Below are 14,082 nucleotides of genomic sequence, written 5' to 3' on the forward strand. Positions count from 1 at the left end.
TTCCTCCATTATGTAAATTGATTTTGAGATCTAACATCCATTCAAAAACTTCGCTCCACAGCTTCTAGGAAACTTTATAATTAATCACAAGAATTCAGTTGTTATTTTTAAAAAGACAATAAATGCAACAGTTTGATCAGATGAAACAGAAATAACATATGAGGCAAAAAAAAAAGAGAAAAAAGAATTACAAATCAGCAGAATAAGCATCCTCAAAATGATAAATGAAGATAATGAAATGCAAGAAAGAATAAATTATTTTGACTCAATCAAAATGGGGATAATAGGTATGGAAAGCACGAGGTTTGAGGACAAAGGAAGAACATTTATAAAGTTTGAGAAGTTTAAAAATAAAGATCTACAAAAGACTAGAATGAAAATTTTCAACAACACTGGGTACAAGAAGACAATGGGATGATAATTGAAGTATTAAAGTTAAAGAACTTTGAACCTAGACATTTATAACTAATAAAATATCCTATAAGTATGTGGGTGAAATAAAATCGCCCCTGATGAACATTGATGCAAAAATTCTCAACAAGATACTAGCAAGTCGAATCCAACAATACATTAAAAGAATTATTCAGGGGCGCCTGGGTGGCTCAGTCGGTTGAGTGACCGACTTCAACTCGGGTCATGATCTCGCGGTCTGTGGATTCGAGCCCTGTGTCGGGCTCTATGCTGACAGCTCAGAGCCTGGAGCCTGTTTCAGATTCTATGTCTCCCTCTCTTTCTGCCCCTCCCCCGCTCATGCTCTGTCTCTCTCTCTGTGTCAAAAATAAACATTAAAAAAATTAAAAAAAAAAAAGAATTATTCACCATGATCAAGTGGGATTTATTTATGCACTGCATGGGTGGTTCAATATCCACAAATCAATCAACGTGCTATACCACATTAATAAAAGAGTGGATAAGAACCACATGATCCTCTCAATAGATGCAGAAAAATCATTTGACAAAAACAGCATCCTTTCTTGATAAAAACCCTCAAGAAAGTAGGGATAGAAGTAACATATCCTCAACATCATAAAAACCATATACAAAAGACCTATAGCTAATAACCTCCTCAATGGAGAAAAACGGAGAGCTTTTCCCCTAAGGTCAGGAACACAGGAGGGATGTCCACTCTCACCACTGCTGTTCAACATAATACTGGAAGTCCTAGCCTCAGCAATCAGACAACACAATGGAATAAAAGGCATCCAAATCAGCAAAGAAGTTGTCAAACTTTAATTCTTTGCAGACAACATGATACTCCTATGTAAAAAACATGAAAGACACCAAAAATTTGGTAGAACTGATACATGAATTCAGCAAAGTTGTAGGATATAAAATCAATGTACAGATATCTGTTACATTTCTATACACCAATAATGAAGCATCAGAAAATGAAATAAAGGAATGGATCCCATTTATAATTGCACCAAAGACTGTAAGGTACCTAGGAATAAACCTAAATAAGGAGGTCAAAGATATGTACACTGAAAACTATAGAATGCTTATGAAAGAAATTGAAGAAGACAGAAAGAAATGGAAAAACATTCCATGCTTATGGATTAAAAGAACAAATACTGTTAAAATATCTATATTACCCAAGGCAATCTACACATTCAATGCAATCTCTATCAAAATAACACCAGCATTATTTACAGAGCTAGATCAAACAATTCTAAAATCTGCATAGAAGCAGAAAAGACCCCAAATACTCAAAGTAATGTTGAAAAGAAAAAAAAGCTGGAAGCATCACAATTCTGTACTTCAACCTGTATTACAGTATTACAAAGCTGTAATCATCAAGACAGTACGGTACTGGCACAAAAACAGACACATAGATCAATGGAACAGAATAGAGAACCCAGAAACGGACCCAAAAATGTATGGTCCCAAAAATAATCTTCGACAAAGCAGGGAAGAATATCCAAAGGAAAAAAGATAGTCTCTTCAACAAATGGTGTTGGGAAAACTGAACAGCGACATGCAGAAGAATGAACCTGGACCACTTTTTTACACCAGACACAAAAATAAACTCAAAATGGATGAAAGACCTAAAAATAAGATAGAAAACCATCAAAATGCTAATGGAAAAAACAGGAATCAACCTCTTTGACCTTGGCCACAGCAAGTTCTTACAAGACATGTCTCTAGAGGCAAGGGAAAAATAAGCAAACATGAAATTGGGACCTCATCAAGATAAAAAGCTTCTGCACAGCAAAAGAAACAGTCAAAAAAACTAAAAGGCAACCAATGGAATGGAAAAATATATTTTCAAATGACATATCAGGTAAAGGGTTAGTATCCAAAATCTATAAAAAACTTATCAAACTCAATACCCCTAAAAAACCAAATAATTCAGTTAAGAAATGAGCAGAAGACATGAATAGATACTTTTCTGAAGAAGACATCCAGATGGCTAACAGACACATGAAAAGATATTCAATAACACTCATCATCAGGGAAATACAAATCAAAACCACAATGAGATACCACCTCACACCTGTCAGAATGGCTAAAATTAATAACTCAAGAAACAACAGATGTTGGCAAGGATGGGGAGAAAGGGGAACCCTTTTGCACTGCAAACTAGTTCAGCCATTCTAGAAAATAGTATGGAGCTTCCTCAAAAAGTTAAAAATAGAACTACCCAATGACCCAGCAATTGCACTACTAGGTATTTTTCCAAAGGATATAAAAATGCTGATTTGAAGGGGCCATGCACTCCAATGTTACTAGCAGCATTATCAACAATAATCAAATTATGTAAAGAGCCCACTCCCTCAAAAAAAAAAATAAATAAACATTAAAAAAAAGGTTGAGGGGAGCCTGGGTGGCTCAGTCGGTTAAGTGTCTGACTTTAGCTCTCATGGTCCATAGGTTCAAGCCCCACATTGGGCTCTGTGCTGACAGCTCACAGCCTGGAGCCTACTTTGGATTCTGTGTCTCCCTATCTCTCTGCCCTTCTGCTGCTCATTCTCTCTCTCTCTCTCTCTCTCTCTCTGTCTCCCTCTCCCCCCTGTAAAAATAAATAAATACATAAACATTAAAAAAAGAGCCCAAATTTCAATCAACTGATGAATGGATAAAGAAGTAATGGCATATATATATATATATATATATATATATATATATATAATATAATATATAATATATTATATATATATAAGTATATATATAATATATATATATATATTTATATATTATGGAATATTACTGGGTAATCAAAAAGAATGAAATCTTGCCATTTGCAACAATGTGGATGGAACTAGAGTATACTATGATAAATGAAATAAGTCAATCAGAGAGAGACAAATATCATATGATTTCATTCATATGTGAAATTTAAGAAACAAAACAGATGAATATAGGGGAAGGGAAGGAAAAATAAAATAAGATAAAGACAGAGGCACACCATAGGAGACTGTAGCATAGAGGACAAACAGAGTTGACGGAGGGGAGGTGGGCGGGGGGGATGGACTAGATGGGTGATGGGTATCAAAGAAGGCACTTTTTATGATGAACATGGGGTGTTGTATGTAAGTGATGAATCACTAAATTTTACTCCTGAAACCAATACTACTCTGTATGTTAACTAACTTTGAATTTACATTTAAAAAAAAAGAAAAACACTCTTCCAAGAAATACTCCGGTTAGATTACAAATAAAAGTATGAAACCTATACAAAATATAAGAAAAAATGAGTAAGTAACAGTAACTTTTTCGTGGTCTAAACAAAAAGAATATGGATAGACAGAGAGATGATAAAGAAAGAGAGAGAGAGATACTATAAAATATCAGTACAGGAAGATAGGTGAGAACAAGAAGGATAAGGTAAGACCATACTCAGGAAGATTTTTACTTAAGGATACAACATAAATCTTTGTGAACAATGAGATAGATATAGAAAAAATATAACTATGCATTTTGAAAAGTTAGAGTAACAAAACAAAGAAAAAAAGAAAGATGTAACTTGTTCAATGGAGGATAGAAAAAAAGATGACAAATAATCAAAGTATAGTAATTTAAAAATATGAAAAAAATAAAACCTAATAGTAATAACAAGAATGTAAATGGGTTAACACACTGTTCAAGAAACTATCTCTCAAATTGTAAGAGGTATTGTAGTATTTAACTAATGTAAGAGATAAAGCTGAAAATAAAGTGAAAAGATGTCCCACAAATATGACTAAAAGGAAACTACAGCAGCAATGTTAATATTAGACCATATAAAATTTGATAAAATTTTAAAAGAAAAATAATACCAAATGATCATAAATTCATTTACACCTGAAAATATCTACAGCAACAATTTGTCAGAATTCTACAGAAAAATAAAGCAATAATTGCAGGTAAACATTTGAACTCACTTCTCTCAAAATCACAAATTTGAATTTAGTCTTCTCTTCACCTACTCTTTAGGACAGGCCTTGAGTCTTGTCATCCTCTAAACCACTCATTTCTAAAATCTTAAATTCCATTATCTCACTCATCAAAATGCAATCTTCCTTTTAGATGCAATCTAGACCCTGTTGCAAATCAACTAAACAATTTTCAGTTTAGGACTGTCTATGTCTTTGCCTTGTTATCTTTCTGCCTAGCCATCCTAAACATCTCCATCTTCTGTCAACTCTGAATTCAAGGTGGTAGAATGATTTCTGCCCACCATCCTACTGACATTCCTTTTGTTGCCATTTTCTTGACTGCTTGACTGCCAAATTCAATAGATATTTACCAGCTTTTGTTTTACTAGACTCAGCTACTAGAGCATTTAGATCATTCCTTCCTTCTTTAAACTAACTCTTTGGCTTCGAGGACACTACACTCGCTATCTTTTTATTTTACCTTTACAGCCCCTCTTCTCTGACCACCCCTTAAATATTGTTGATGGCTCAATCCCATCCTTTCTTCACAGCTCTCATGAGCTTTCTTTCTCATTTGAGCTTTCAAGTACTCCCCGAATGCTGACAAGTCTCAACTATTTTCCTCCAGTCTAGACTACTCTCCTCGGGGAAAACTGGGATCTCTAGCTGTCACTAGCATCTCCACATGGTGGTCTCCCAGATACCTCAACTCTAACATGTTCTAATAGAGGGTCTCATCCCCTCTCACTGCATTATAGAAATAACCTCCCAACTGGTCTTCTCCCTCTAGGACCCCTCCCCTACATAGCTGACAATGATATTAAAGTCAAATCCAATTATGTCACCCCAAACCCCACATTTAAACCTTTCACTCTATGCTGAGCATAGAGTGCCAACCTTTCCGTGATTTGTCCATTGCCTATATCTCTGATGTCACCTTTTGCCACAATCTGCCTACTCTTTTTCTGCTCACCTCATTTTCTTCTGTTCCCCATCTTTATTCTTCACTGGTGCTATCTCATCTAGCTAAATGCCCCACTAGCCACTTTCTCTAAGTTTTACTACTGACATTTCTGAATAAGAACAGCACTTTCATGCTCCTATTTATACCATTGTCCTTTCTACATAATATCATAATTATTTGCTAATGTTTTTTTCTCTCCTCTTCAACTTATACTTCCTACGAGATACAACAGATAAGAAAACAAGACAATGAATAATTAAAATGTAGCATGTGCTGTGAGAATGCTATGATTAGTGCAATTTTTGTCTATATGATATAGGTATTGCCATGAAAAGGCAGAGAATAAGCATTCTTCTACACAGAGAACCACCAGTAAAAGCACCTTAGAGAAGAAACCTGAAATGAATTTTGAAGAGTTACAATTATCTAGCCAAATGCTGGAGACTGAATGAGTAGTTGGTAAAGAAAGGACAGGAGAGGAGAGAACCTGGGCCACTAGTGAGAATCACTAGTGAACCCATATGACTGAAGCACAGAGTGGCATGGGGCCGCCGAATGATAAATCTGGATCAGGAGGCAAAGGTTAAGTGTGGAAGGGTCCTGTGTGCCATGAGTACAAATTTGGATTTTATCCTGGAAAGGCCCAGGATAAAAAGAAAAAAAAAGCTTCTTTTGATTTTCTATTTCATTGTCTCAGAAACCATTCATCATCATCAAGTTACTCCTAATACCAACCCCCAAATCCTGAATCTAAGGATGCTCTACACAGACTTTTTCTGTGGTAGCTATATTTTCTGAGGTCTTCTCTGAATTAATGAACTGCTCTCTGATGTCATAGGAAGACAAGCTTAGGAGAAAGAAACACCAAAGGATGGCAACAGCCACTCTCTCCCGAGCCCCCACTCTGCCTTTGTGTTTGGAACTTTAAAAATGCAAGCATCAAAACAACTCTTCAAGTCGTAGAAATGCTGGGAAGGTTAAGGATTGAGACCACGCGGCTAGTAAGTGGTAGCTCTAACCCCATACGGTCTGACTCTAAAGACTGCACACTTGCTGCTTTGTGACATGGACGCCTAGCACGAATCAAAGAATATTAGGAAATTGCAACAACATAGGATACATCTTAGCTATGAAAGATAACAAGACCGTGAATGGTGGCCAGATGTGAAAATGCGCACTTGATAAGCCGAATCAAAGAGAACACACACTGATTAAAACTATAACACACTGGATAACATTATGATTAAATAGATATTAATGATAGAAGAACCTTTATATACCTAGTTGAAAAGACAACGGTTTAAAAAAAAATAGGAAAAAATCTTCTGTAGCCAATATGCACATCGCCCCTAGAACTCCACACCTCTTGAGGCTTTCAACCATTCTCAGACATGCAACTTTGACACCATCGAAAAGACCACTACGATCAAATAAATTTCCTTTAAAATGTGAAAAATTATAAAAGAAAAAGTAACCTGTGTGTCTAGAGAATAAAAACATTTACTAAGAAAAACTGAGAACACTGATTTATGTTACTTATCCTTTCTTATTTTTTAGAAAACATATTTCATAAGATACATGATAAGATAATTTTCTGGGTTTTGCCTAGGACTGGCATATGCATATCCTTTGGGATTTTTTTTCCTTAGAAATCAATCTTCTGCACCATGAAATGAACTTTGGAAGAAGGGGGTTGTAAGATAAATTGTATTGGTTGAGTTCTAATATTTACTATACAGATGATTTTCATCCTACATATATTTTTATGATCTTCTTAGAGTGAATAGAAAACCTACCTCTACATTCATTTTTTTAAACAAAATTCCTTAGATATCCACTACTGAAAAGTTTAAGTAAATATACATGTAAAGATTTATGCTCAGTTTTGGATTTCAAAGACTCCTGTTTTATGGTTGCTTTATATTTATTAAACAGTCTACCAGATCCTTATTATTTTCCCTTTTCCAGATTAAAGTAAATTTGGAAAAAAATGAAATCTTCCTCTGTCACTTGGAATTCTCATAATGGGATAGTGAGCATTACTCTGGTGACTGGAGGCTACAGACTTAATAGCTAAAAAGCAGCAACCTGAAATCAGTAATCATCATCAGGAATGTAGATTGGGAGATTAAATGTGGGAGATCATAGGATCATGGCTCCATCTAACAAATCAAATGGAAAAAAAGAAAAAGAAAGGAATCGAAAGTTCAGCTATGAATGTAGTTTTCTGCACTGAGATATTAAAGGAAGTCTTTTTCCCCAGGTCTAGTGGTTTGTCAGTTCAATTCATTCTTCAGTACTTTTTGAAGATTCATTCATAAGCAGGTCACAATAAATATAAACCCCATGACATCACACGTTTTTATTCATTTTGTATCCCTGGCACCTCTAAATTCCTGTGATTTAGTAAATGGTAGACATGTATTTGTGAAAACTATAAATGAGTAAATAATTAATAGTAAGAAATCCAGATACGATTCCATAAAATGTTAAGTGCAATAAGCTTTTTAGTCTTATTTCGGAGCACATATTGACTGCTGTTTAAAAAACTTCTTCCTATTTTATTTTAATGGGTATTTAAGATAATATAACTATTGATGAATATTTTAACTAAATATACCAGGAAATCTTTACAAAGCTAAATCTCTCTAATATAAATTACTGTTAGAGCTTAGTTTGACTCACACTGATACATAACTGAAACGAGTATTGAAAAATGAGTTTATATTTTATTATGCATAGTAATTAATATGTGCATAACTAACTATTATATATGAATCCATGAAGACATCCCTTGTGTTAAATGCATTTGCATTTGGAATGTTTACTATAAAAATGTACACTTCAATTTCTTTACATTTTTCCTCAAAACCTGATTATAGGTTTTCATAAGTAGCTATTAGACATACATGCCATTCCACATTGTCATCTTCTTTCCCAAGAGTTAGTAACTTGGTGAGTGGATTTCCAGTAAGGCCAGTGTCACTCTCGGGAGAAGGGTGCCCATGCTGTAGCAGAAGCGCACTGCTTGGCGTTGGAGGCTGTGACCGTTTAAGAGTCTGGTTGACGATTTGGTAGTCAAGGGTCATGAAGGGTTTTACTTGTCTCTGCACTTTCTGTAGCTGGGACTTCGCAGGACTTTCCAGGTGTGCTGAGACCTACAAAATAGAAACAGAACAAATGTGTAGTAACGTTCGGTGAATTCGAGTTCCACCTTCAACAACTGAATTATGACAGACACACCACAATATCTGCTTCTCTCAAATTTATGATTCGTGCTTCTGTCATAATTTATACAAGATACTAGTAGGTGATAGTTTTTAAGAAGTAATTTAAACTTACTAAAATATTTTTAGTGCTAATTCATTTTTTAAAGAATAGCCCTCAAAATAATATGCAGCCGAACCAAAATTTGGAATAAACACATAAGCCCCAATACTTCTTGAGGTTCCAGAAAAGAAAGCCTAAAATAATACAAGGAAAATATAGCTGATTCACTATTATTAGTAATTTTCATATAATATGTATTTCCTGGATTTTTTATATTACAAAAAATATTCTATGGGACATAATCACAACTATTTTTTATTAAATATATATATATTTATGTTTGTTTATTTATTTTGAGAAAGAGAGAGCAATGGGGGAGGGGCAGAGAGAGAGAGGGAGAGAGAGAAAATCCCAAGCAGGCTCTGCACTGTCGATGCGGGGTCGAACTCACAAGCCGTGAGATCATGACCTGAGCCAAGACCTTTAATGAGCCACCCAGGCGCCTCATTACTTTTTTTTAATATTTTATTATTTATTCTTGAGAGACAGAGAGAGACAGACAGAGTGTGAGCGGGGGAAGGGCAGCGAGAGGGAGAAACAGAATCCGAAGCAGGCTCCAGGCTCTGAGCTGTGTCCACAGAGCCCTAGGCAGGGCTTGAACTCACAAGCTGTGAGATCATGACCTGAGCCAAAGTTGGAGGTTTAACCAACTGAGCCACCCAGGTGCCCCTCAGGTGTCTCATTATTAAATATTTTAAAAAATTATCCAAGATGGAGAAGAACTAGAAATATATATACTAAATATGAAATGTGATTCTTTATGGGTGGCGAATATGTAGGTGATTTTTTTTTTACCTTTCTATATTTTTTAAAGTTTCTGTGCTAGACTTATTTTTATTTTTAAAAATCTTATTTTTAGGGGCATCTGATTCGATCTTGATCTTAGGGTCATGAGTTCAAGCCCCAGTATAGAGTTCCATAAATTAATTAATTAATTAATTAACAAATAACATCTTATTTTTAAACCTTTCCATATTCTCACTTAATAATAATGTAGAGTACTATGAATTGAAGGAATCATTCAGAGAAAAATCTAACCAGTGTCATGTGCCAACTAAAAACTATCCAGTATTTTGAAAGCCCTTTTCAAAACACAGCCTTAAAATTCTGTTAGTTATCGCAGTTAACGATTTAACATTAATTGCATAAGGGCAGTTGTAAGCATTTCAAGCTTTTCCTGTAAAAGACTCTGAAAGTAGTATTGCCTGCCTGTCCTCTTTATATTTACTATGCTGTGATGTGGCTTCTAATACATTTTCCTCAAGTGGCCTATATATAAACCTATTTAATATTTCCCTCATGTTAAACAATAGTAAAGACTGCGATACAGTGCTTATTTTTCCTTTTATTTCAGCGACACAAACTACTCCTTAAATCCCTTAACATGCATTAGCTCAGATAAATAGCCTTTACAAAGTATTTTGCATTTAAATTAGCTGGTTTGGGGTACAATATTGTAGTAGTTACTTTAGTTTAATTCTGTTATGCTGACATTTTTAGCATTATTTTAATTGTACCTCCATAAAATAATTTTTCAGTCATATAAAAAAGATTAAGATTGGTAATAAAGATTACACATATTACTAATTATACTGCTATGAGCTTTAAAGTTGTAAAATAACATTTCATTAAAATGCCAGTGGTAATTTTTTTAGGGTAGCTATTTAGATTATTTTACAGTTTTAGTTAATCCTTCTTAATCTGCATATACGCACAAAATATACATTATAAATAGCATCTTCAGATTTACAAATCATACAATGTGACAGAAGACTAAAGAACATTGTATACCTACAAATGAAAAATACCTCCCGTTCTGAGAAAAGTATGTTGAATCAGAATTTACAACGCTCATTAACTAATTCATTTTTCACTTTGCATCCATTGACTCTAAGAGCCTTCATTAGAGTACTTATTGCATTTGGTGTTACATCAAGAGTACAAGAGAAGTCGTAAATGTGATCCCAGGGCTCTACAAGCTTATGATCTAGGTGGGTAGTATTAATGTACAATTACAGTAAAAATAATAATAATAATAATAATAATAATAATAATATGCAACAGGTATCAGGCACTGTGCTAAGCTATTTACATTCATTATTTCATTTAATCTTTGTTACAGCCTTAGGAGGGAAGTATCATTAGTATCCTCACTGCACTAGGTAGATGAAGCCACTGAGACAGAGAGATGTAATAACATGCCTCCTCTCACTCTGCTAGTAAGGGATGGAGCTGGAATACAGAAACTGCCTTCTTAAACACTATGCAATCTTGGCCCTTGAATAAATAATTGAAGTGACTAAAGTGCAAAGCCAAAGCTTAGGGTTGCGTACAATGAATTAAAAATGCCACAAAAAGCAGTGGCTTTTTAAAATGAATTATAAGAGAAAGTGGTTATAAATCAGGTATTGGAAGGAAATGGCCCTGTACATGCGGCAAAGGGAAGGAAATCTCAAATACAAAAGATCAAAGCAAACAAGAAAGAAGACAAAAAGTTGGGAGATGGTCACAAATGTTAGTTGTCGAAAAGAACTCACATGAGTATGTTTCCTTTCTCAAAGCAAGACTACCATCTCCTCTTTAGACCATTCTATACAGATACAGAATAAAATATAAAATGGGATCAACCCTAATTATGCCTAAATTATTGTGGGTTTTTTTTTGTTTGTTTCTTTGTTTTTTTGTTTTTTACAGAGAATTACAATGGGTTAGTAGGCAAAAGGGAAGACTGTCTGGGACAGTCATAGAACAGTTATAGAACATCCATAGGGTAAGCATAAGGGATTAAAGCTTAGTGGAGCAGGGAAAGATAATAATGGGATGTGAAAAAACTACTGCCCAGAAAATCTCCATCTCCTTCAATAATGAACTGATACCAGAACAATGAGACAGGTAAGTGTAAAGCAGCAACTAAACCACATGCAACCTATTTTAAAATATTTTTAAACTGCCTGGCCTGAAGTCACAGCCACACAGCTATTGGATCTCTTTACTGAAGGCCCCAGTATTTTGTGAGATAAAGTAGATGAAATGATAGGTTGCCATTCTTCACTTATCCACTTATTTAAGAATATTTTTTTGAGCGCCAAATGCATATGCACTGAGTGGTACACTGAAGGTAGAAGGGAACTAACCACAGTGTCTGCCTTCATAGAGTTGTGGTCTAGTCCAAGTTTAGAAAGATAGGAGGAGAGGGGCTCCTGGGTGGCTCTGTCAGTTAAGTGTCCGACTTCAACTCAGGTCATGATCTCATGGTCAGTGGGTTCAAGCCCCACATCGGGCTCTGTGCTGACAGCTCAGAGCCCGGAACCTGCTTCACATTCTGTGTCTCCCTCTCTCTCTGTCCCTCCCCTGCTCACATTCTGTCCCTCTCTCTCACTCTCTCTTAAAACTAAATAAACATTAAAAAAATAGTGAAAAATAAAGATATGAGGAGAAAGAGAAGAAAAATATGAGATATCTAAGGGCAAGGACTGTGTTTACCTTGCTGGCTGCTTTACCGCCATTCATCCTGTACATAACCCAGAGAATGGCAGACAGCAGATGATTAAAATTGTGTTTGCATGTGTTCAGTGAATGAATGAATGAGTCATTAAAGTACAGTGTTTGAATAACTTTCATACTACCATGGAGAGCTTTGGGAATCCACTAAAAGAGCTGGTAAACCATGACCAGAATATTAAAGTCTATACCTAGAAAGCTGGAGCAGCTGTAGACTGTGATTTAGTTCATTGGACTTTCAAAGAGATTGAGACCATCCAAATGTAAGGAAATTTTGCTTACAAAAGCAGTAAGTAAATCATATCCCCAGAACTCTGTACTATGCTTGAACACTATCACTCTGACATGCTGCTATTGCAAACTAAACATAACGATGGTCAAATCCAAGCTTCTGTCTATACGCAGAAGTCTATTTTATTCCATTTAAAAGAATGTATGTACTTATAGTCTCCGTATTTTCCAAACTGTTATAAATAAATATAAAGTGTGAATGCGGTAAGAGATACTTATACCAGGAAGTGTAGGCTGAAGATTAATATTTCAATTGAGTACAAAAATTTATCCATGAGCATCCTGGCAGCCAAGGTAAAATGGGAAGTTTAATATATGTATATATATTATATAAGGTGGAACCTGTGATATTGCAGACATTTGAGCATTTTTGATCTGTAGTGTTTGCCCCATGTGGGTCAACCTAATATATATTTCTTATTAAGTAGTTAGATCATACCAGTTCTGAGGAGAGACAGATATTTTTGTGAATAATACCTGAGAATTTATAAGCTGCATATTTTCATGGATGACTTTAACAAAATATTGAACAAAATTCCAATAAGCAGTTTTTGTAAAATATGCAATGAAATTCTTCATATCCCCATATTTAAAAAAATATTTTCTTAATTTGGGTCACCCAGGAAATACAGCCTAAGACTTGCCTAGGGGAGGTTTCATGGGGCGGGGGGTGGTGGGTGATTTCAGAACCTGAGCCACAGTAGGGTGAGGAAAGCAGGATCAGGCACAGGGAAGAGTGGCTCAGTTGCGAAGTTGACCATCTAGGCGATGCACCATCACATCCACTATGTTTATTTCGGAAAAAAGGCCCAAAGCATAATATGCATCAGTGCAAGTGAAACGTCCAAAATACATTAACTTGTACAAATGTGACTGAACACTTAGATAGCACTTCCAGCCTCCAGGGCAATTTACACTGCAGACTCCATGTTCAGATACACTGATCCAGAGGGTCACCTGATACGATCATCAACCTGATATCAATTGTCTCAAACTAACCTTTAGATAGAAATTATGGTGTTAACAAGAAGTTCCATTATTTGGAGTTAAAAAACTAAAAAGGCTAGCTTAAAAGTCTATTTTTTTAAGATTTCAAATGCAGTTTAGATTCCCATGTTCTTATAAAGGGATATGATCTTTTAAGAAGTTAGAAATAACATATTAGTGAGCTACACAAATGTTTAGAACCACTAATGCGAGAACTAGAGCAATGTGCTTAATGGGTAAACAATTTTTTAAAAAAATCAGAATCACACAAACTCCTGCAAATACAATAAACTAAAGGGAAGGAGTTGGTCAGGAAGCAAAAAATGCGTACTCCTGGTTTTAGGAAACATGATTGGAGAATCACCTCACAAAGGCAAGATGTATGTATCTGTGTTGTTGTTGTTGTTGTTTTCCTTTTTCTATTTGTTTTTAGACTAGAATAGATGCAGGAATCCTTATTACTGAGAGAATTGATGGAGGTCCACGAGAAAGCAGCCTAATGTCATAAAAAAAAAAAAAAGTCAGCTATCATTCTCTGACAATAGTAGGTGAAACAAAAGATGATTTAGGGTAACTGATAATCTAATAAAAAAAATGTTTAAGTCTCAGAATTTAGATCAAGCTTGTGAGGGTTCAAATTTACAAATCAGCAAA

At 35.1% G+C, this 14,082-nt stretch overlaps 1 protein-coding gene across 5 annotated transcripts in view; it reads right to left on the reverse strand.

The window, feature by feature from the left end:
- TFEC (transcription factor EC) overlaps window positions 1–14,082 on the reverse strand; it is a 188,551-nt gene that overhangs the window by 42,673 nt on the left and 131,796 nt on the right. For all 5 annotated transcript variants that reach the window (XM_019418062.2, XM_019418063.2, XM_019418061.2 and 2 more), the window contains one exon: window positions 8,229–8,477. In XM_019418062.2, the coding sequence (XP_019273607.1) occupies window positions 8,229–8,477 (249 nt within the window). The remainder of the gene's footprint in view (window positions 1–8,228; window positions 8,478–14,082) is intronic.

This window comes from Panthera pardus, unplaced genomic scaffold, assembly GCF_024362965.1.
Source record: "Panthera pardus isolate Hobbes unplaced genomic scaffold, ASM2436296v1 HiC_scaffold_8, whole genome shotgun sequence".
In the NCBI taxonomy this organism is placed as follows: domain Eukaryota; kingdom Metazoa; phylum Chordata; class Mammalia; order Carnivora; family Felidae; genus Panthera; species Panthera pardus.